Source organism: Plodia interpunctella, chromosome 27, assembly GCF_027563975.2.
Source record: "Plodia interpunctella isolate USDA-ARS_2022_Savannah chromosome 27, ilPloInte3.2, whole genome shotgun sequence".
NCBI lineage: Eukaryota > Metazoa > Arthropoda > Insecta > Lepidoptera > Pyralidae > Plodia > Plodia interpunctella.
This window is the reverse complement of record NC_071320.1, coordinates 774,924-798,774: the sequence shown is the minus strand read 5'-3', so window position 1 is coordinate 798,774 and position 23,851 is coordinate 774,924. Positions and strand designations below refer to the sequence as shown.

Genomic DNA, 23,851 nt, shown 5'->3' with positions numbered 1-23,851 from the left:
TACATCAAATAACGGTAAAATTAAATAAGAACCGGTTACAATACTATTGGCGCTATTTGTGTTTCTCGCGAGCGTTTCGACCGCTGCGGCCGCGCTGTCGTAACAATTTTCCAAATTTTAACAAAGACAACAATTAGTTTTACTATCCGACTTTAAAATAATTAATCTGTGGTAATGTAAATTTTATCAATGATTGATTTTGGAAATGATTCCTTCCTCAAGAAAATGACATTGACAGCGCGGCCGCAGCGGTCGAAACGCTCTGAGAACACCACCAAATAGCGGCAGCGGTTTTTATATCATTATTATATTATAACTGGTAAAACTTAGGTAGGTATGCAGTAATTATAATGGACGTGTATACTGTATATCTTGCATATGTTTTAATCCTGCCTATGTTTTGATGCCTGGTGCTAACTTTACAAGTTATCCTGTACTTATAAGAAAAAAAAAATGTTTTTATTGTGAAGAATATATTACATAATGATAATATATCGAATGTAAGTCTAATATCATGACAGAAAAACAAGAACTATTTTTTTAAACATAAAAATACAAATATTTACACATCAATGCAGTGTATATAGGTAGGTGTTATGTGAATATATAATTTCAATTAACTTCGTCATTATTTTGGTCATTAATAATAGAGATTTCAGTCATGGAGTTTTGATCGTCTACAATATTATTGTATCGTTTTTTTATAGACGTATCAATATTGTGCCTCCGTTTCATATGTTTCTTATAATTAGAGCCATTCGTAAAATCTCTTTGGCAGTACAAACAATTGTACGGTTTAGCCCCGGTGTGTTGTCGAAGATGTAAATTTAACCTCGTTTTAAATCGGAAAGCTTTGTTACAATATTCACAAACATAAGGCATAAGATCTGTATGAACGATCGAATGAGATTTTAAATGACGTTTAACTCTGAAGCTTTTGCCACACTGTTCGCAAACAAATGGCTTTGCACCAGAGTGTAGACTTATATGAGAATGCAGGTTACCCCGAGCTCGGAACGCCATTGGACAAAATTCACATTTGAACGGCTTCGTGTCTTCGTGAGTCATCATGTGTGTACTCAACGTACCTTTTGTGAAGAACATCTTTCCGCAAACGTGACAGGAAAATTCTCTGATCCGTTCCGTGTGCACCAATTTATGCTGTAGCAGATTACTTTTAGATTTAAATTCCTTTCCGCAATGTTCACATTTTAACTCTGACTCAATTTTCTCCTGTTTGACCACTTTTTTCTTTCTTATTCTTTTAGAATATAAAAGCATATGGTCCTTCAACTCTTCTATTGTGCTAAAGACAGCTCCACAATCACACATAGTTAAATAAGAATCGCAGTGTTCTATGTTTATATGCTTTTTTATGTGCACGGATCGTACAAACCTTTTGTTACAAAACTCACAGCAGTATCGTAGTGACTTCTTATGTGTACGTACATGGCTTACAAAAGTTCTGAAATTGGTTAGCACTTTGTCACAATCTTGGCACTTGAAGTTACAGCAATGAGAATGAATTTGTAGCGAATGTAGCCTTAAGGACGAGATATTCTTACACTGGGCATCGCAATTGGCGCATCGGCACATGTAATCTTCCCAAGTCATTGGCGCATCCCACGTGTTGACATTTAACGGAGCGTCCCATATTATTTGAGCGGTATCAACACATTCCGGTACCTCATCTTTAAGTATTTTCTTTTTTGATTTCTTCTTAATTTTCTTCCGCTTCACAGCCAGTTGTAAAGGCAAATCGCTGTCTGCCGAGTCAAAACCTAAGTCGTTACAGTCAAAATCGCTAGCTTCTTCACATTTCACATTCACGTCGACATCTACAATTGCATTGGGATCTATTGTGATTATTTGGACACTGTCGACAGGATTCTCGTTTTTCACCTCAACTTTAGGCTTCTCGAATTCCTCCCAGTCTTTGTCGACTGGTTTGCCAACGTCTTCACCATCGTCCGACTTGATCTCTAGTGGTGTTTCGCTCTTAGAAAATATTGCGTGTAACTTCGTTTGCGCTGTTCTCACATCGTGTAGGAACTTCCAAGTGCGCTCCAGTAAGTCGAAACAAGCAAAACACAATGTTGTTGGTAAGTTATTTTTGATATCTATGTTGATCCACAACATTTTCATTGCTATTTTCGAGTTTTGTCCAACTGGACAGTCTGTGCTAATAAGCTGGTCTATAGGCGTCGGTTCTGCACACAGTCGACAAAATGTTTCTTCTTTCGACGCCATATTTGTATTTTAAGTGTAATTTGGCTTCATTTGCGAAGAAATAGCGTGTTTTTGTGGAAATACAATCAAATTGATGCACTGATTGATAAACAGTGTTTGACGTTTTGATCAGTGTTGCCAGTATGCAAAGCGCAAAAACTTTTAATATATTTTGCAAAAGTCCTACTATTACCACTACAATATCTAAAAATATTTTTTATAGTATGTAAAATCACAGATATTAGAACATGTGTGTAAAATCTAATATCGTGGACCAAGAAAAAAATCTAGACATTCTCGGATGATCATATCGTCAAAAACAAAAAAATTACAAATAGGTAGGCATTTGGTGGAAAATTATCGGCTAAACAGAGAGAGACAGAGAACTTAGAAAAAAAAAACTAAAAGTAAAGCTTTGGTATTATATTATTTTACAATCAGTATTTAGGTAAATCTGTATTAGTCACAGTTAGTAGAACATTGTAATGTTCTATATCTGTGTCTGTGGTAGGTATTTAAGTGCAGTACCAACACCTATCATTACATTTAAATACAAAACAATAGGAAATAGTCTTTAATCTTACTTATCTAGTTACGAAACAGTAGAACGTATGGAACTAGATTTTCTATTCCTGTGGTTTACAAGACTTAAATAATGTTAATTTAGAAGCTCGTGACTTCTCCCTTCCTAGTAAAACGTTCACACATATATCATTGGGCTATGTCACAAATTTCCTGGTAACTAAGTTATTTTAGAATACCTACGTCTAGAAGACGAGATGGGAGGCGTGACTTGTATAGAAATGAGAGTTTCCATTGTACTGTCGATATTATTTTGGTAGGACCATGCTTTTATTATGTACATAACTTAACAATATAACAGCTTGGGAACCATGTATAGAGGCGATGGTCCTAGAATAGTACCACCCCATATCCTGGATATCGAATGAGGCGGGTAAGGGATATAATAGCCGAGCATTTATAAACAATATCATTCCCATTGTGTTTTGAAGTCAGTACTTCAGATTCGCGGCGTTACAATGAAACCGCGATCTCTGAAAATGTAATGTATTAAACTTATTTCACGCAAAAACCGCTGCACGAATTTCGACGAAATTTATTACACAGGTAGAACGAACATTATGTACACAATCTAAAAAACTACGTAACAACATACTCGATTCTATCACAGAAAGTTCTAATGCGGAACTTCTATTATGGCGCGAATTTCTCTTCTCAACGTTGACGTTGGCAAAATTATCCGTTTTGGCGAACGTAAGACAAGAAAAAAAAAAACATTTATCCATAGATAAAAAATATATCGTGCAATCTCCCACAATGTGCCCGAACACCCAATCTTGCCGGCTCCACAGTGTCGTGGAACAGTTTGCCAAACTATGGCGGATTCGGTATACATTGCTGGTTTTTTATAACGGTAAATAAAACCACTCGTACTAACTACTCAATGTTCATACATTCGCGTCGGCATGTGTCTGAGTTCGGCGACAGTGTGGAGCTGGCATTAAACAAAATAATATTCACAGGTCATCGACACATAGTTTCCCTATTCGTATCACATACCTGGCCGCTGATAGAATCCAAATTGGTACAATGTTGTGATAGCTATATGATAAATTCGCTTTTGATTGCGAATCCGTTAGAGGAACGAGACAGCAAGGCGCTTGTTATAAATCAGAGACTTCTTCTTCTTCATAGTCTTATTCCTCATGGCTGAGGGTCGTGGTCATTACGTGGCATGAAACACACACAAGAACTTTCTTGGCATTAGTAATGGAGTGATTTTCGCGGTTTCCTCGCGACGTTTTCCTTCACCGGAAGCAAGTGGTGGGTTGATGAAAACTACTATACATGAGTCAGATTGGTATACAAACTCATGTAGCACGAGTAGGATTCGAACCTGAGACCTTTCGATCCACAGGCGGGCGTCTTAACCATTACACCACCACCGCTTTAAAACAGAGACTACAGCTGTGTAGATATTTTATTCAATAAATGGAAAGCACTTTTAAACGGTCCAAGAGCTAAGCCTGTATCGCAGGTCCGATGGTACAAACACAGAAACGGGCATTATAAACTGGGAGCGAGGACCTTCAGATTGAGGAACGGCGTGTTGACCACTACCCGCCACTCCACTGTGGTCGAATATGTGTTATAGTCAAAATTTACTACACCAATATTGATTAATTTGCTCACTGAATAATTCGTATTATTGTGTATATGCAGTTAAAGTTCTAGCCTAAAAATCAAAGCTATATTATGACTCAGTTGCCTAGTACGACGTAGGTACTCGGGAGGATATAGAATGATCCCATTTTAGGGCGGGTTTTAGGGTCTAGGTAGCGGTTCGTGCGTCCAAATTTTTTGTAAACAACCTCATTGGTTGCGATTGGTGCGTTTTACGAATTAAGAAAAAAAAAACTGTGATTACGGTAGGTAGATTTTCGTGCATCCAGGTAAAAGTTACTTAAACTGGCTGTTTGTTTACTTACTGGTATTACTTTAAATTAGCAAATATACTTTTTCATATTGTTATAGAAAGACGTCGTACAATTTTTGAAATGAAAATCTATACTTAAGTTATAACACAAAGCACTACAAAGCACTACAAAGGTACTTATTTTGTTATTCTATTGAACAATTTTAATACCCGACTGATTTTTTTTATTTCGATAGAGATATTTACGTATAAATTAAAAGGAAGTTTTATTAAAATACATAAACGTAACCCTAAATATTAATGAAAATAAATTGTCCACGTCTAACAGTCTCTTAACTCTCACAAATATATGAAAAATATATGCATTTATACTTATCAAAATATCTCGAACGCACGAAACGCTTCTAACAATGTTGTTTATCAAAATCTCCCGACGCACGAACAGTTACCTATAGGTCTAGTTTAAAAAAGATCACGAAACGCAACCTCGCAATTCAATTGAAATTTGATTAAAATACTGGACGCACGAAAAGCTACCGCAGTAACAATTTTTTTCTTAATTCGTAAAACGCACCAATGAGGTTGTTTACAAAAAATTTGGACGCACGAACCGCTACTAGACCCGTTTTAGATGTTAAAATATCTCAAAGGATTTTTATCATCACGAAATTGTCACGCGTGTTTAGGGATGTCAGATCGGTAAATCTAAAATCCGGACAGCAGGACATTTGGATAAGAAGGCTGGACAGCATACATTATTGAAAATTTCGTGTCATAAAGCAAGCATTTTTGGTTATTTACCTACATCTAATTAAATTCTAATGAAATATGAATAAAATAACGTACCAAATCAGTCTCTAAGCAATAATAATCAGACAAATTAAGTCGTCAGTCGAAATTAAATGAATTCGCTCCTTTGTAATCGCAAAATTAGACTTGTGAAGTATATGATTCAAGTGAAACAAACCTAACCAAAGCCGGACTAGCCGGACACCTTTTACTTTAGTTGCAATTACATGCAATCAAAAAGCTTAACGTAGAACCATTTCAATATCCAGGTCACATTTGATACTTCGTCAAAATTCATAAATGTAACCTTAAAACGGATGGCACGGAGGGCACACAATATTTATTGTTCCAAAATGAGAACTACAAACACTTTATACCATTAAAATACTATATAAAGAAATAAATTCTCAGCAGTGGTCGTTCCGAAATGCTAGTATAGTTTGTAGCTTTGGTAAATATAATTTAATTAAGAATATTACGTGAAAAAGTGCCTGTGAAGGCCTAATTTCTGAATAAATGATTTGATTTTGAATAATACTAACAAAAGAAGACATTTTTTGACAGTTCTAGCTATAGGCTGACAGAGGTCAAATGTGACCTAATGCATTGGTCCTATTTTATGTCCTGGCAACCCTACGCGTGCCGCAAAAAATACAAAAAAAAAGAAAATTATTAAACCTACACAACGTGAGTAGGTATTTAGCTTTTAGATATGTAAAGGTCGTCTACTTATTGACCTAGATATGTCCCTAAATGTCCCAAACAATAGGCAAGGGAGGGGCTTATAGAATTTTTGGCATAATTCAATAAATGTATTCTAGCCGCGTGCGAACTGTAAGCATGCTTTGTTTTTACGATAATCAATTTACTCTTTGATTTGTACCAAAGATATGTTACCCAAAGCTTTTAACCGACTTAAAAAAAATAAACTTATCGTACTAACATTATAAACGCGAACATGTTTGTACATGTATGTTTGTTACTCTTTCACGCAAAATCTACTGGATGGATTGTTATGAAATTTGGTACACGGGTAGTATATAACCTGTCGCGATAAACTCAGAAAGTACTGGACGGATTTCTGTACAGTTTTCACTAATAGATAGTGCGAATCCTGAAAAAGGTGTATAATCTGCTAGATGTTGCCCGAGGCTTCGCTCCCGTGGGAATTTGAGATAAAATAGCCTATAGCGAGCTTGGATAATGTACCTTTCTAATGGTGAAAGAATTTTTGAAATCCGTTCAGTGTTTCGGAGATTACCCGCCTCAAATATACAAACGCGCTTACCTCTTTATAATAATAGTAGGTATAAGTAGATTATGATTTTACCCGAGCGAAGCCGGGACAGGCCGTAAGTATATAAATACTTAAGTTACTTAAACACTTTAGTTATATAAACACTTAATATACTGAAATCTTTACTAAGTATTATTATAAAGAGGTAACTAAGTGTTTGAGAGTTTGTATGTTTGAGGCGGGTAATCTCCGAAACTACCGAACCGATTTCAAAAATTGTTTCACTATTAGAAAGGATTCAAGATTGCTATAGGCTATATTTTATCTCAAGATTCCCACGGGAGCGAAGCCCCGGGCAACATCTAGTTAATAATGATTTGACTAAAAGTTACATTTCTTCTCAGAACTACATACTTAATCCGCGTTGTCTCATCGTAAATCAGTGTAACTGTACAGCGATAACAGTACAGAGGGGCGACCCGAAATTCGGAGGCGACTGTACACGACTAGCATATGTAAACAGTTATTGAATTAGGCGTTTTTTTTAAATTCTGCCGTTGAGTTTTGCGTCATTATAAAAACTGTTACTACGAGTAACATTTCTTATATCAGTTTTGATGTAACAAGATGAAACAGATGTCACGAAGGTCGGTAATCTATAAGTGAAATAAATACTAGTTGCTCGCCGCGAATTTAGATCTCGCGAACACAATAAATTTTCGATGAGTTTTTACAAAATTGTCAAATTCAAATTCAAATTCAAATTCAAAATCATTTATTCAGAAATTAGACCTTCACAGGCACTTTTTCTCGTCAATATTTATAGTTATTTCTCACAAGCAACAAACTACTGGCATTTCGGAACGACCACTGCTGAGAAGAAATGCCGAAAGAAACTCATTTGAACAGGAACTCATTTGTTGGTCCCTATCATGCCAGATCGGCTTACCATTATTGTTTCTTACAAAAAAATTTTTTTTTCTTTCTTTTCTTTCTAATAATATATAAAAGTACATAATGTACATAGTCAAAAGGTATATCAAAACAGGTTATGATTGTGATCCGAGTGCTGATTATAATATATATATATATATATATATATATATATCGTCATATGTCAATGTTCCTAAAACGATTTAACCGATTGCGATGCGCCGCGAACTTGAGAATTCTTTACACATACCTGTTAAATTTCATCAAAATCAAATCACAACAACGGTTCGAAAGTTATCGCGTTACAAACGTATACACAACATACAAAAAATGTATGTATGTCGTTTCGCTCGCTCGGCCAATGAAAAGGGTTGTGTTTTCATAGATATTTACTAGCAAAGGACTCATTTAAATTTTAGAAAACTTGAGTATCTAGGTCACACAAAATATGAGCTCCTTCAACATAACATACAAGGGCAGAAGGAGATCTCACGAAGAAGAATTTCGTGGCCGAGAAACCTACGCCAATGGTACAACAACAAACGTACGCGATCTCTGTCCCGAACAGCCGGTGCAACGATACAAATCGCATTCATGATTGCCGACCTTCAATGAAGATGGCACTGAAGGAAGAAGAAAGGAGAACAATCTTGGAAACAGTAATGCTTGGATGAATTTAATTGAAATTAGTCGATGATATTTGCAAGGGTTTACTATATTTAGGATGTCTACGCCAGTACACCACAACACTAGGCGCGTCCCGCCCGCGACCCCTCGCGCGGCAGCCAATGGCTATCGAACACGACAATTTAAATTTTATTCCTGCGCGCGCACTACAAATCTAGTTTTTCTATTGTTTTTTTTCCTGTCATTCGATTCGATTTCTGTTTTTCATTATACCAATTTGTAAAAACAAAGAAAAATATAATTATCTAATTCTTAGCTCCAAGTATTTTATTTTAACTACCTATTAGTTTCGTAAGAATAGAATAGAATAGAATATTTATTTATTTGCTTTTGTACAAACTTTTGTGTTTTGTGTTTTTTTGTAAGGAACATAGAATAATTTGAAATTGTATATATATTTTTAATTCTAACAGCTCCCATGGCGGCATTCATATCCCTTCAGATTCAGATTCAGAGATCATTTATTGCAATGTCACAAGTGGAAATGTTTGATGTTTCACAGATAACAATTAAGTAGGTACAGGTGACGCCCTGCGAGGGCGCAGCAAACATTGGGTCAGCTAGATGCCATTTACTTAAATATTGAACATTGTTTGCCCCTGTGGTTTGGCCCCATATTAGCCCCACGCCTTTATGACATCCACGGAAAGTTAACCTATTCTATTCGTAACGTTTATAGTTTTTTGAAGACCTCGGTGGCGCAGTGGTAAAGTGCTCGCCTCTGAACCGAGAGGTCCCGGGTTCGATCCCCGGTCGGGTCATGATGGAAAATGATCTTTTTCTGATTGGCCCGGGTCTTGGATATTTATCTATATATGTATTTGTTATAAAATATAGTATCGTTGATTTAGTATCCCATAACACAAGTCTCGAACTTACTTTGGGGCTAGCTAAATCTGTGTGCTTTGTCCTAATGTATTTATATTTATGGAATAACCAGCAGATGATAGCAAAACACTTGATGTTAGATGTTATCGAGTGATAGACAGTGTTCATTGAATTTCGGGTCATGTTCGTAAGGAGCCAGAGCGCCAATGCTTTGATCGGGTAACGTCAGAAAAAATGTTTGTTTTTTCACGCATCCATTAAGTTAAATTTGTCTTTTAACTTCGTTTTTTGTGTATAGAATTTCACCATGTCCTTTAATTATTTTATAGCAAGATATAAATTGAAATAGACTTATTTTTGAAAATGATCAGATTAATAAATTCTGGAATCAAGCGGGAATTGAACCCGCGCCCCTGTCTATCCGAAATACTATATATATTTTCATCTCATCATTAATTTCAAAAATCTTGTCAAACTTAATCCTAACTAATTTACCGAGCGAGCGAAGTGAGCAAGATCTAAAAATCAACTTGGGGTTAAAATACCTTTTTTGTATGTATGTACGTTTGTAACGCGATAACTTTCGAATCGTTGTTGGTTTGATTTTGATGAAATTTAAAAGGTATGTAGGATCTGTCAATAGAATTTTTAAGTTCGTGAGGCATTAAAATCGGTTAAGTCGTTTTTCAAATATTCACAATTTTGTAAAGACTCATCAAAATTGTATTGTGTTAGCGAGATCTAAGTTCGCGGCGAACAACTAGTATTATAAATGCGAAAGTAAGTTTGTTTGTTACCTCAACACGCTCCACCAGTCTTCATGAAATTTTGCATATTATGTGTGTTTGAAAAAAAAAAGTTTCCGTGGAAAATTGTCGCGGGCGAAAAGCTAGTCATTTATACATAGTTATTTATCTGCATTGCATGTTATATAGGCAAAAGCTTATACATAAAATATTTGCAATTTTTCTGCCGACGCTACCTAATCCCATTGCGAATTCCATCAGCCAGGACGGTCGTTTATAAAAGAGCCTTAATACTTGAAAATTTTGCATTCCCCCGTTTTGCTGACCGTGTGCGTTGTGTGTTGCTGGCCGTACCTTGTAATGGATATGTGGTTTAATTAATTTGTGATTTAGTTGTTCTTTTATTGGAAAACAAGTAAGTAGTATTTCATAAGTAGTATTTGACGACAGCGGTGGCGCAGTGGTAAAGTGCTTGCCTCCGAACCGTGAGGACCCGGGTTCGATCCCCGGTCGGGTCATGGTGGAAAATTATCTTTTTCTGATTGGCCCGGGTCTTGGATAGTTTATCTATATATGTATTTGTTATAAAATATAGTATCGTTGAGCTAGTATCCCATAACACAAGTCTCGAACTTACTTTGGGGCTAGCTCAATCTGTGTGATTTGTCCGTATATATTTATATATTATATATTTTAATGAGATTAACACTAATCCTAATTAATATTATAAATGGGAAAGTAAGTTTGTTACCTTTTTCACGATTTATATTTCTTGTATCAATGCGATTTATATACTAAATCGATCCTATTGAAATTTTGCATACATGTAGTTTGAAGTCTGGAGAAGGACATAGAGTAAACCTTTCATCCTGGAAAAATATGTTCCCGTGGAAAATACACGTGGGCGAAGACGCGGGTCTAGTTGTCTGTTATAAAGCTTCTTATGAAGCTAGTCTGTTATAATACTGAATCTTTATAAATATTATATCCCGTTTGTTCGCGATAAACTCAAAAACTACTGCACGGATTTTCATGCGGTTTTCACCAATAGATAGTGTAGTTCCTGAGCAAGGTTCAGTTGTATAATTTATTATGTGTTTACCCGAGCGAAGCCGAGACAGACCGTTAGTTATAAATTTTATAGACCAATATTGCAATCGCTAACATTGTAATTTTACAGAGTGTAATTTTTTTTCATTTTATTGGGGTCAACAATACGTTATTTTGACATATAAAATGTAAGACTAATAGTGTGTGCTTTTACGTTTAATTAAACGTAAAAGCAGCGCCGTTAACCACAGTTTAAATAAAGAATAAGCTGAGAGAGTACAAACAAATAAAAAAAAGAAGTTTAATCGCTAATAAGAGTGCGGATAAATAACATGGTTTTTGATCGAAATTAATTGATAGATAAAAATATTGCTCTCCTTTTGTATAGCGTATGTTACACACGCTATACATAGCTAAATACAACCGTAATAAGTAGTAGCCTATGACACTCCTGAAGGTTTCGCCTATCTCTGTGCCAAATGTTATCAAAATCGGTCCTTGAGTTTATTCATTACAAATAAAAAATACAAATATAATATTAGTATGGACTAGTAATGGAAGTATGGATTAAAAAAATAACGAAGGAAAAATGCCTGTGAAGGCCTAATTTCTGAGAGAAAATGCTAGTAGTTTGTAGCTTTGAAATGCTAGTAGTTTGTAGCTTTGAAATGCTAGTAGTTTGTAGCTTTGAAAATTTAAAACTTGATTTGAAAAGAGTGCCGTGTGATGGACTAACAAGGCTATGAGTCCGCGACACTAAAGAAATCCTGCCGGTATTATGTGGAAGTATTGGCCACGTTGTTATTGTAAGCGATTGCTTCGTGTTCAGGGACTTCGTTATTATTTTTCATAAATCACTTGTTTTTTTTTTTATTAATTCACATAGAATTTTTGCGGTAGAAAATCAAGAAAACAAAATGGCGGTCGTTTCGTCAAAATGGTTGCTGACCCTCCTCTTCGTAGCGTGCGCGAGCGCAGATGATATTGACGTAGAGCTGAGCACGGGAATCATGCTGAAAATGCTCAGGGTAAATCAATGGTTTTAATTTTTTTAACTCTCTTCTTTATCCCTGACCTGAATGATGTGTTATGAGTATTTTACAAGCTGTTAATTAACTTTGCAATGTAACTATGTCCCTATGTCACGGGTGGAATCTTGCAACACAATTTCGAAGCAGATATCTTCAACCGATTGAGCTGAAATTTTGTACACACGTTTAGTTTGGATGACAATGCGTTATTATGATAAGAATGAACTGATGGTGCACTCAGGAACGGCTCCGGATTGAACTCCTCAACGGTTTACTGCACGGACACGACTGTTTTGTCATACATTGAATGCAATAAGATCCCTTGACAACAATAAAAGCTTGTGTCAAAAATGGCATTTTTGCAAAAGTCGTATTGTTTATTTTAATGTTATATGCTGTAAACCGAATTTGTATTTCTGTATTTGTAGTTACAAATAAAGATTATGGTATAAGCTAATTAATATATAATCCGCGACATCGACAGCGTAAAATTGCACTACTTCTGTATTCTACTCTGACGAGGATAGAATATAACTTGGAATAACACAGGGTAATTTTTATCCCGAAATTCCCACGGGGGCGAAGCCCTGGGGCGCGGCTAGTGGGGTTTAAACATAATTTATTCAGCCTTTGTTAAATAACTGGGCCGTGCGATAGTGTAAATAATGTCAATATTATATTTACAGGAAATGGCGAATCAGACGAAGAGCGACACGTTAAATTTACCAGCGAATGCAACTTCCATTAGAGAAAATATTACAGACACATTCAGGTAAAAAAATCATTTTTGTATATTTGAAAGCTTCTTTTAGCTTTTGTTTTTTACTTGCGCTGTTAGTTTGCTAGTTCGGTGAAGTGGTTAAGATTTAAGTCTGTAATTAAAAGGTCCCAGTATCGAATCCTACTCACCTTATTCGCTTTATTAAAGAGATTCCTAAAATATCAGTTTTTTAAAATACCAGATTAAGAATATAGGCGAAATAGTATTTAAGCAGAAAAATGCATTTTATTACTCTTGCTACACAGTTCGCGTATACCAATCTGACTCATATATAGTAGTTTTCATAGACCACCACATAACTCCGGTGAAGGGGAACATCGTGAGGAAACCACATCACCAAACTCTAGTTGACAATTTACCTAATGTGTAAAATGGAGGAGGCAACAGTAAAGAAAGTTGTGTGTTTCATTCCACTTCCTTCAGCCATGTGGAATACGACTAGCCTATAAAATTATATAACAGTAGATGTATCCCTGGGCTCCCGAGGGAATTTCGTTATAAAAAGTACCCTATGTGTTATTCCAGGTTATATCCTCCCCTGTACTATATTTACCAGTATAATTTGCGTGAAAGAGTAAAAAAGCGTATATACATCCTCATAAACTTCCGCGTTTATAATATTAGTAGGAAAGGTTTTATATTAAGGCGCTATATAGCTGAATACAAGCGTTAACATTTTCCCAATTTATTTTATTTCAATTATTATGTCACACTCGATAAGATAAAGAATTTTAATAGAAATTATTAAGTTTTTATTATATAATGTGGTCACAATTGACTACACAATTGTCTATCGTTTTCGGTAGTTAACTATGACTACATTATTTTACAGAAAACCAATCTTTATTTTTATATTTCACCCTAATAGATATAAGTTACTAGCAGCGCCCTGGGGCTTCGCTTCCGCGGGAAATCCGGGAGAACAAGTACCCTATGTGTTATTCCAAATTATATTCTATCCGTGTACCAAATTTCATAACAATCGGCCCAGTAGATTTTGCGTGAAAGAGTAATAAACATACACACATACATACACACATCTTCCTCACAAACTTTCGCTTTTATAATATTAGTAGGGTTGATAAAAACGCGACGATGGCGCTAGTGTTCTAGATTGCGCCTTAAATCCTTGATCTCTTGACTTCTAGCTGCGAGAATCGAACCTACGGCTACTACGCTGACGTGGACAACGATTGCCAACTGTTCCACGTGTGTCTACCATCGCAGACTCCTTCGGGACGCAACGTGACATACAAATGGAGTTTTATATGCCCCAGCGAGACTGTCTTCAATCAGGTAACTCCTGTGGGGCCACCATGGTACATAAAACACGTGACTAGCACGTCATTGCGTCCACACGTTCGTTTTTATTTATTCATTACACCAAACTTAACCTATCATTACAGAAAACATATTCTAATATGACAGGTTAACCTTTTACATTATTTATCTATAACATGTTAAAGACATTTATAGATAGATATTTAAAGACATTATTCTGAATTCATTCAGAGAACAGGAGAAAATATCAATTTTTACAATATTAATCTTTTTACACGATGCGCACACGGTATGGGAAACAGAAACATATTGTGGACGCTAGTAACGTGTTAAAAGTGTTTGCATTTTATGTGGCACTCGCCTTCTGTTAACCAGATACGAAGTGACGTGGATAAAGAGTGAAAGACAGACTCAATCCCGGACAATCTGAAATAGAAACCTGTAGAAAATTTACCGAGGAAATCCCAAATGAATTGGGACAATAGAGAAGAGGTTTTTCCTTTTTCCCCAGTTGCTTCCACGGTCGCAAGGCGTTGGAGGCCAGGGTCCGCATTCCTATCTTTTCTTAGTTGTTAGACCATTGTCATGCGATTAGGTATGGACTCCTTAGGAGCTGTGCTACGCAGTGCTAACTGAAGCTAAGTTCGATCAAGTATATTATATTATATTTATATTTAAAAAATGGTAAGCCCTTCTGGCATAATAGGGACCAACACTGTTTGAATGAGTTTCTTTCGGCATTTCTTCTCAGCAGTGGTCGTTCCGAAATGCTAGTAGTTTGTAGCTATGGTAAACATTCATTTAATTTAGAATATGACGTGAAAAAGTGCCTGTGAACGCACTGTGAATTTCTGAATAAATGATTTGATTTTGATTTTGAGTAAAAAGTCACGAAATCCTATTGGTTTACAGAATCTCGTAAGTCTAGAATTTCCTTATTGATGACAAACAAAATTCTATTGTTTGTTCGAAACTAAGCTTTAGTTAGCACGGCATTGCTCTGAGCTATATTATTCCGATTAATACGGTAATCATCTGAGAGTTTTTCGGATTCTTCCTCAACTGTAAAGCGTCCGAGCCTAGGGTCCTTTATTGGGTTAACATCAACACGATAACTATTAAACACACGCATCTCATCATAATCAAGTTTCACCATATCCAAAGGGCGTGGTTAATGAAATTGGATACACTTTCTGAATTTGCGTTTTCATGATTCAAGTATCTGATTAATTTTAGAGACTATTCAGAAGAAGAAACAATGTATGTTACAATATATCTCATCTTCCCATGTACGCGGTTTCATTCGCGGCTGCGACGCCGCGTTGCCCAGGGGCTAACCCTGGTTAAAAAATAATCGGAAAATATGAAGATTTGGCTGTGATTTTACCACCGACCGCTTGACGTCAACCCTCCTAAGGAATACGCTATGTATCCTTCTGTGGTCTTTAGTCGCCTTGTACGACATCCATGGAAGCATAACTAATTAATAGACAACAGTCAACGGCTCACACTATGCACTAAGTTTATATATCGGGTCCGATGGACGTAAACACAGAAACTCATGGGCCAAATCAACACACCCAGAACGGCAGACAAATATTTGTGATCACAGATAACGCTGGGAATTGAACCCAGGATCTCCAAATATTTTTAATCGATATAGTGTTTGAAGAGGAAGATTTAGGTGCATACTTTATTATGGTTTTACTCGAGCGAAGCCAGTACGCAACGCTAATTATTATATATTACCGGCGGGCCGTCACAGGAAAACTTAAAATATTTATTTGGAATGTCGAAGAACGTCTTCATGCATCATACAAAATTCCTTCCCAATTTAAATGTTAAAGTGAAAACTTTTTTTTAGGTAGTTCTAGTCTGCACAAGGCCCATCGATTCAATACCATGCGAAGAATCGGAAATGTACTACGATGTCAACGACGAATTTGGCAAAGTAACAAACGATACAAAAACAGAAGAGGTTACAACTGAGAAGAACAAAAGCGCACCGAAAAAAGACAGAGTTCGTAATCATCTAAGTCGAAAACAGAATATCATCGATATACGCCAACATAATATTGTACCTGAAGAGGTATTGAAAGATATAGTAGATGAGGAGTTAAATAAGGAATATATTGATGTAGAAAAGGATGCCGAAATGAATCCAAATATTCCTATTGATATTGAAATGGAAATTGAACCTCAAATGATGAGTAATAAGGACGATATTGCTGTAGATGATGTTGATTCAAGGCTAGCATCAGAAAGGAGTATGAAGTTTAGGGGTAGAAGGGTTGGAAGAGGCCATTATAAATACGATCCCCACGCGTAAATTTAATTATCAGTTAAGTTTTTAAATGTTAGTTTCTGAACTGTAAATACATGGCGTTTAGAAGAATGTTGTGTTTATTTTATTAAATTAAATTTAAGTAATCCTTGGATATTGTCAGAAATACCTCGTATAATGCATCTCAATGATTTTAGTATCAAAGTTTAATGTTCAAAGTTTATTGTGATCAAAAATAAATCTTATGGTCTTTGAAATAACTACTAATAATATTGTAGCCTAATAAAACTCATTAGATCTAATTGCAAGCTACATATATTGCTATCTCTTTTATCGGTAGCCCGACGTCTCATTCTTGTGTATACATAGGTATAATATTTATCCACCCTATAGATATAACTTCCAGCGCGCAAGAAGGAAAGGATGGACTACGAGGGATAGCAATACGTGTACTTTTGATCGAAAAGTTCTTGGAAGTAATGGCTCCAGTCTTATCTTAGACCTTCATTGTATATCAAAACCTTAACTTACGTACCCTATTTGCTATGTGATTAAATGAAACAATCGAAGAATATAGCAGAAAATCACACATGAGAGTTGGTCGATAAAGATTCGCGACTAACTACCAAGATAACGATTCAAATACTGTATTAATATTCAACATATGTCATACATAAAGTAAATAAACTAATTGAGTTAAATCTGTTGCCATATTTGAATGAATGAATGAATGAATGAATGAATGGATGGATGGATGGATGGATGGATGGATGGATGGATGGACGGACGGACGGACGGACGGACGGACGGATGGATGGATGGATGGATGGATGGATGGATGGATGGATGGATGGATGGATGGATGGATGGATGGATGGATGAATGAATGAATGAATGAATGAAAATATTTATTTCAGATTATGCACAATATACAAGTCCATATTATATTAGTAAGATACTTAGACAACTATGTTAGTAAGAGTTAAAATATTGGTTGTTGTTTTGGACATGTAAGGATGACCAGCACTTCTGAATTGGGCTATCCATCCTTTCCGACAACACCCTCAGGAGTGTGTTGGTACTGCACCTTACCCGTGATCACAAGGAAGCAGTTCTTTTACTAAGCACCGCTTGGAAGCCGTCTGTGCTGTGCTCGGCAAACATTCCTGAGGCACTGCAGCGCTAGTGCAGCCCCAACAGACCCCTAAGGCTGTTGTTATAGTGTGACCCGCAGAGCATTGTAGGTTTTTTGGTATACTTGCACCACATGCAGCCTGCATGTGTACAATGTCTGGCAGTAGCTTTTAAAAAGCGTGACCTTATTAACAAAGCGCTTAACTTATTTCAAAGCGCAGATGAAAAAAAAACTAAACTCAGAATCTATTTAATCTAATTAAATGTAAACGCACAAATACTATATCTATAAACTTACATATAATAAAATAAATATTATAAAGAAATGCTATATCTCCCATTTTCAATGTCGGCAAGATAGATTAGATAGAAGCGCAAAATTACAAATTACAAACAAATATAAAATGAAAGCTAGAATACTTTTCAATTTGTGTTATCAAAGTTAATTTCATGGTAGAATTTTCTTCGCTATATTAGCCGTTCCAGACTTGCCTTTAATTAAAAACTGTTCACTTTTTCCAATCACAACAGATATTCGGAAAATGTCGTAGCATATATTTAAAATGTCATTATTTTTCACTGTATTCCTCATAAGTCAAATTTCAGTAATTTACAGTGAATTGGATGAGCAGAATAAGTATATTGATCAATTACCAAATTCTGATAAAGAGGCGTTTTTGGAAAGAGTAGCCAGACGTATTGGTGGTGACGTTTATGTGAAACCTGATCCCGTTGGCGAGAGAAAGATTTCTGATGCAGAACTTGAAAAACATACTGATTATGTTAAAAAAATAATTGATGAAGAAAAGGGGAAGTTTGAACAGCAACGGAGAAGATCGTTTAATTTCAGTCATATTGACTTTACACTTGATAAAAAGAGACGCAGGAAAAGGGACGTCGATAATGATAACACACAAATACCAGTAAAAACAGTGTACGATTCAAGTAAAAACGATCCGACTAAATCAACTCCTACTGCTGGAGTACATGATATACAAATTAAAGGTTTAAGACTTCATTCACGACGGTCTCCTACAAGTTCTGATAACTTAAATGAAAACGCAGATAATGTTGTTTCATCTGATAAACTGAACAATAAGAATGAAAGTTCAATATCGGTTACTGAAAGTAGTGAAGATAAAAAAATTACAATGAGCACTGGTTTAGTAAATGATACTACAAATACTTTGACTAATACCACGGAAGCGGAAGAGAAAAGCGAGAAAGTCAGTTCAAATTTGAATGACACAAATGTTGAAAAAATATCTTTGCAAAATGAAACTAAACAAGCAGATTTAGAACATGATCAAAAAAGCAGTCATGAAGTTAAATCAAAGGACAATACGCAAAGTAATTTAGAACCAAATAAAAAACCTGAAGAATTGACTCTAAATAAAAATGATGTTGAATCAAAAAATGAAAATGCAGAAAAGTCTTTAAGAACTGAAACTAAACAAAAAGAACAAGATCAAAAATATAATCATGAAGATAAATCTCAAGTCAATGCTAACTTAGAAACAAAAGTTGCTGTTGCCGTACATGTTGATAATAAATCAGAAGAATTGACTATTAATAATAACGAAACCAAAAAAGTTGAATTAAAACAACCAGACTTAGAACCGGCAGTAAAAGATCGTAAAAGTAGCCTTGAAGATAAATCAAAAGACAGTGCATCAGTAAACTTAGCGCCAAAAAGGACTGAATTTGTTCAAACTAACAAAACATCGGAAAAATTTAATCTTAAAAGCAACGATGCTAAAAAAGCTAAGAATGAAATAAAAGCCAATGATGAGGCAAAAAAAAAGATTTTGAGAACTGACCCTCTCTTTGAAATTGCAAAGGCGGCAAACAAAACAAAAATATTAGCGAAAGAAAATGAAGAAGTGAAAACTTTACAAATTGCTCAGGATGTCGTTAAAGCGTTGAGGATTGGTATAGACAGAGATGCAATGAAGAATAGAAATAAAAACATAAGATCTAAATTTGGCAAAAAAAATGTTAACGTGTACGGTTTATATGAAAATAGTAAGTTTTTTTTTTATTTACTTAACATAATCATCACTCATTTAAATGTCCGCACTGCTGGGGCACGGGCCTTCCTACGGATGGATAAGGAGCGTGGGCCATGACCCACTACGCGGGCCCATTGCGGATTGGCGGGTTTTAATGACTGCAACAATCGGGATCGACGGCTTTACGTGCCTTCCGAAGCACGGAGGAAGCGTAAGTTAATTTTGGCCACTCATACAATGGCCGACCATTGTGAGAGTGACCATCGTAACCGCCACTATTTACTTATATATTCATACTAGCTTTTGCTCGTGGCTTCGCACGTGTGAGTTCTTAAAGCGAATCGAAGTAAAATTTCAGTTATTCTTATCGCGTATTCTAAGACTGGTAAACATTATTTAATATGATACTAAATTTGACGTGAAAATGTCTGAAGGTCTACTAATTATTGAACAAATGATTTGACTATGTGCGAGAATTTTATTACAATGGACTGATCTATAGCAGGATTTCTAAAATATATATTTTATTACAGCTGACGAAAATTCGTACGAGCAACATGATTACAATCGAGAACAACCATATTACGTACCTGTGTACAATTATTTTGAGAATAATGCTTACTATAACGCGTATAACAAATATGGTCCTAATCATAGGGAATCAAATTACAAGAAATTCGAACATTATGACCATTCAAGAGATATTTCTGGATCATCTGCAGAACATTATGACAGGGCATTTTATAAGACACCTCACGTAGATCATGGGAAGCGACAATGGAAAGACCACAAGGTCACAGCTCGGAACAATATATTTCAAGTTCTACCACCAGTAATTCAGAAACCATCTAATTTACCACATTACGATTATGATTATTTATTCGGGAAACATGATGAATTGGAGGATTATGCTCTTAGAGAAGGGAAGCCAGTAAATGAAGAGAATGATACATTATTGAAAAATCGTATAAAAAAGATACGATTATCTATATATAAACACAAAGACAACAATGAGAGCGAGAAGAAATTTGAAGAGGATAATAAAAAAGGTTGGTTGGCTGACAGTGTAGAATATCACATGAAGAATATAGCAAAAGCAAAAGCAAAAGCGAAAAAAGTGTCTCGTGAAGACGAAATAGATTATGATTATTTAGGTTTCAGGGATTTAAGACTGAAGTTCTTGGATTCCAAGAAAATTTTGCCAACTGGAAAAGACGACAAAGCGAAAAATGTGGATATCATTAATGATTTATTAAAAGGGACGACTGACAATGAACTTAAAGGTAAAATTCAAGAAGTTTATCCTTTATTGAAGAAGTTGGTTAAAATTGTTGAGTTCGAAGAAGACGAAGAGGTTGAAGCGTGTGTTCGGGTGATGGGGGACCTCATACAGACAAACAACGAAGGTTTAGAACAGTATGATTGGCTCGAAAGTACTGTTAATGTACAGTCCGCTATAGAAAAATTATCAGATTTAACGTAAGTTTGAAATATTTAAATATCATTTTATGTCAATCATTTTCCGTACTAGAATTATGATCACAGCCATAGATACACATAGATTACAGCCATTCATTTTCCATTAGGAATAGGTATCTTTTAATGGACGAGAGATCCTAGAATAGGATCAATATAATTAATCTTCACACATTAAACACACCCCAAATACAAGATATGCAAGGATGCATCACTAACTTTTGCCCGCGGCTCGCGTTCACGTCAAAAAGTAGCCTACCAATTAATTGCTCCCCTTTAACGTGAGAGAATGTGCCTGTCTCTCATCTCCGCATGTTCAGGGTTACGTTCCGAGGTGTGACGCCGCGAAGCGCAGGGTAAAATATAAATTACACTTAAAAGATTCGGCTGGGATTTTACAACCGTCTGCCTGATGTCAACCCTCTTTGGGTGCTATTGTTGTTAAAGCAAGTATTCCTTAGTCTCCGGGGGATTTGGAGTGGTCCTATTCCAAGACGGGATCACACGTAACTATGTAAGGAGTATGACTTGAGTGAAAAGCATTTTACGTAGATTGTAAATTTCAAGATTGTTATCACCTTTTTTCAGGGCATCCGTAATCGCCGGTGAAACAATACACCCTTCGGACATGGAATTGTTGAAATACATAACATACCTGCACACATTATCAGTGGCTGGCAAAGAAGAACCTGCGAATGTCAGGTCCGTCCTACCCAGGTCCAAGAAGAGGAAGACCAATAGAAAACTGAAGACCAACTATAACAGAGTCTGGCTGTACAGAATTCCTGACCCGGAGTTAGGCTATGATTTCGATTACAAAAGTCTGCAGAAATTTATTGAAAATCTTGCGGACCATTTATATGATGTACGTATGTTTAATGTTTATGTTCTTTGTCTAATTTAAAGATACTTTTAAATCCAAAATCAAGATACGGAAAACGTATCTTGATTTTCAATTTTAGCGCCCCGGGGCTTTGCTCCCGTGGGAATTTCGGGATAAAAAGTACCCTATGTGTTATTCCAAGTTATATTCTACCCGTCTACCAAATTTCATAACATTATATCCAGTAGATTTCGCGTGAATGAGTAACAAACATACACACATGCATCCTCACAAACTTTCGCGTTTATATTAGTAGGTTTTCTTCTTCATATATTTATATATTATCTTGTTATTTATACATATATAGTTTATGTGATGGGATAGGATTAAATGAATTATGGAATGAAGTTAGACGAATGGCATATCTAAAAATATATTCAAAATGGAATTTTGGAGCTCCTCTCGTAAATAAACATTTTATTTATCTGTATATCTTCAATAAACCCTGCCACATCTGACCCTCTGGTGTGATCAGTTTCACTGGTGGATTATCAGGTCCACTGACTTCTGAAATCCATAACTGGTTGCGCAAATTAAAGGTCTATTATTTAAAGCAGTCCATTCAATATGATATATGCAGGAATATGTATGTTTAGTTTATGATTTATTACTAGATATTTATTTGTTATTTTTATTTGGACTAAAATTCTAAGCTGGTCAATCAGTGACGTTTTTAGAATATATTCAGGATCTTAATAAAATACGCACTTACTAACAAAAAACTTCAAGCGGCCCGTTCCAGTTTTGCTCGGGTTAAACTATAGTAAATTATACACATAAATCATTCTCAGTAATAACACTATCTATTATATTAAAAACGCTCGCATCAAAATCCGTTATGAAGTTTTAAAGATCTTGGCATATAGGGACAGACAGCGGGAAGCCACTTTGTTTCATACTACCTATGTTTCAGCTTCACAATGCAATCAAGCACATATCAATGGTGACCACGTTGAAAAGCCAGCACTGGTTCAAGAATTTAAAAGACTTATATCTCAGGAAACCCAACAGAAAGCAGCTACTGGAACTAATTCTTCATCTAGGAACTACAAGACTTTTTAATCTAATAGAAGATAGTAGTAAGATGGGAATTGAGAAGAATTTCCTGAAATACATTCATGAAAATCAAATGGAAGTATATAGAATTGAAGAAGCGTTCGTTTTTGTGTTAAAAGTGTTGGACGCTGCCATGGACAATAAGTTGATAGAAAATTATTGATTTTTATTTATGTGTCGGAAAGTATCAACATTTACGTGGAAGTTATATAATGGATAATTAAAAATTGAAACAGCGCGGATTTTATCACGGTTAAGGACTTAAAACATCTAAAAATAAGATCAAAAATGATTAAATTTTTGAGGTGCTGTGTCACAGACATTCTAGATTCACATATACAGACATGTCGACCCATTTTAACAAGATAATAACTAATATAGCATAGATTAAAAAACTACAAATGCTTGATGGTTAAAATTAACAAGAAAAATATTGTGAAAGTTGATAATTTTGAAAACAGTTATCATAGAACAGATAATATTGAAAGGAATAACATTTAAAACAAATCTTATGTATATCGGCTGCAACAGTCATATTTTTGAATCGTATTCCTATGAAATAAAATTCAAAAAAACATCACTGGACTTTTGCAGTCGACATTAATAAATTGTACATTTGAAACGTATATTAATGGTCTGTCAGTCCAAAATATAAATATTGAAATAAATTTTGTATAGTTATATGTAGAAACTAAAACAGTAATAAAGTATTTTTGAATGTTATTTTTAATTTTTGCCCTTCGTCCACGTTTTTTTTTATATTAGGACAAATCAAGTAAGTTCTAGACTTGTGTTATGGGATACTAACTCAACGTTACTATATTTTATAACAAATACATATATATTATCTATATATGTATTTGTTATAAAATATAGTAACGTTGAGTTGAGAGTTTTGCTATCATCTGCTGGTTGTTCTATAAATATAAATAAATATAAATATATTAGGACAAATC

The 23,851-nt window shown here is 35.3% G+C and overlaps 3 protein-coding genes across 4 annotated transcripts; 2 read left to right on the top strand and 1 right to left on the bottom strand.

Moving 5' to 3' along the window:
- Nucleotides 1–456: 456 nt before the first annotated feature.
- Nucleotides 457–2,358, bottom strand: LOC128681575 (gastrula zinc finger protein XlCGF26.1-like). The gene has a single exon (XM_053765586.2). It carries the CDS (start codon nucleotides 2,248–2,250, stop codon nucleotides 613–615), a length of 1,638 nt encoding a protein of 545 aa, XP_053621561.1. The 5' UTR covers nucleotides 2,251–2,358; the 3' UTR covers nucleotides 457–612.
- A 7,857-nt stretch (nucleotides 2,359–10,215) lies between these two features.
- On the top strand, nucleotides 10,216–16,445 carry LOC128681577 (uncharacterized). 2 transcript variants are annotated; one of them, XM_053765589.1, is made up of 5 exons: nucleotides 10,216–10,322; nucleotides 11,858–11,985; nucleotides 12,675–12,760; nucleotides 13,918–14,065; nucleotides 15,915–16,445. In XM_053765589.1, exons 2-5 carry the CDS (start codon nucleotides 11,875–11,877, stop codon nucleotides 16,377–16,379), a joined length of 810 nt encoding a protein of 269 aa, XP_053621564.1. In that variant the 5' UTR covers nucleotides 10,216–10,322; nucleotides 11,858–11,874; the 3' UTR covers nucleotides 16,380–16,445. The 2 variants fall into 2 exon arrangements, with proteins under 2 accessions (XP_053621564.1, XP_053621563.1); XM_053765588.1 differs by having other exon boundaries at nucleotides 11,844–11,985.
- Nucleotides 16,446–17,945: 1,500 nt separating this feature from the next.
- LOC128681591 (uncharacterized) lies at nucleotides 17,946–23,612 on the top strand. Its single transcript, XM_053765605.2, has 4 exons — nucleotides 17,946–19,493; nucleotides 20,014–20,959; nucleotides 21,545–21,821; nucleotides 22,753–23,612. Exons 1-4 carry the CDS (start codon nucleotides 18,032–18,034, stop codon nucleotides 23,056–23,058), a joined length of 2,991 nt encoding a protein of 996 aa, XP_053621580.1. The 5' UTR covers nucleotides 17,946–18,031; the 3' UTR covers nucleotides 23,059–23,612.
- Nucleotides 23,613–23,851: the final 239 nt, after the last annotated feature.

Coding starts and splice junctions, on each gene's coding strand:
- LOC128681575 (XM_053765586.2), bottom strand. CDS start 2,250: ATGGCGTCGAAAGAAGAAACATTTTGTCGACTGTGTGCAGAACCGACG.
- LOC128681577 (XM_053765589.1), top strand. CDS start 11,875: ATGGCGGTCGTTTCGTCAAAATGGTTGCTGACCCTCCTCTTCGTAGCG. Junction 12,761..13,917: donor AATATTACAGACACATTCAG/GTAAAAAAATCA, acceptor CTTGACTTCTAG/CTGCGAGAATCGAACCTACG. Junction 14,066..15,914: donor GCGAGACTGTCTTCAATCAG/GTAACTCCTGTG, acceptor ACTTTTTTTTAG/GTAGTTCTAGTCTGCACAAG.
- LOC128681591 (XM_053765605.2), top strand. CDS start 18,032: ATGTCATTATTTTTCACTGTATTCCTCATAAGTCAAATTTCAGTAATT. Junction 19,494..20,013: donor GTACGGTTTATATGAAAATA/GTAAGTTTTTTT, acceptor ATTTTATTACAG/CTGACGAAAATTCGTACGAG. Junction 21,822..22,752: donor TTGCGGACCATTTATATGAT/GTACGTATGTTT, acceptor CCTATGTTTCAG/CTTCACAATGCAATCAAGCA.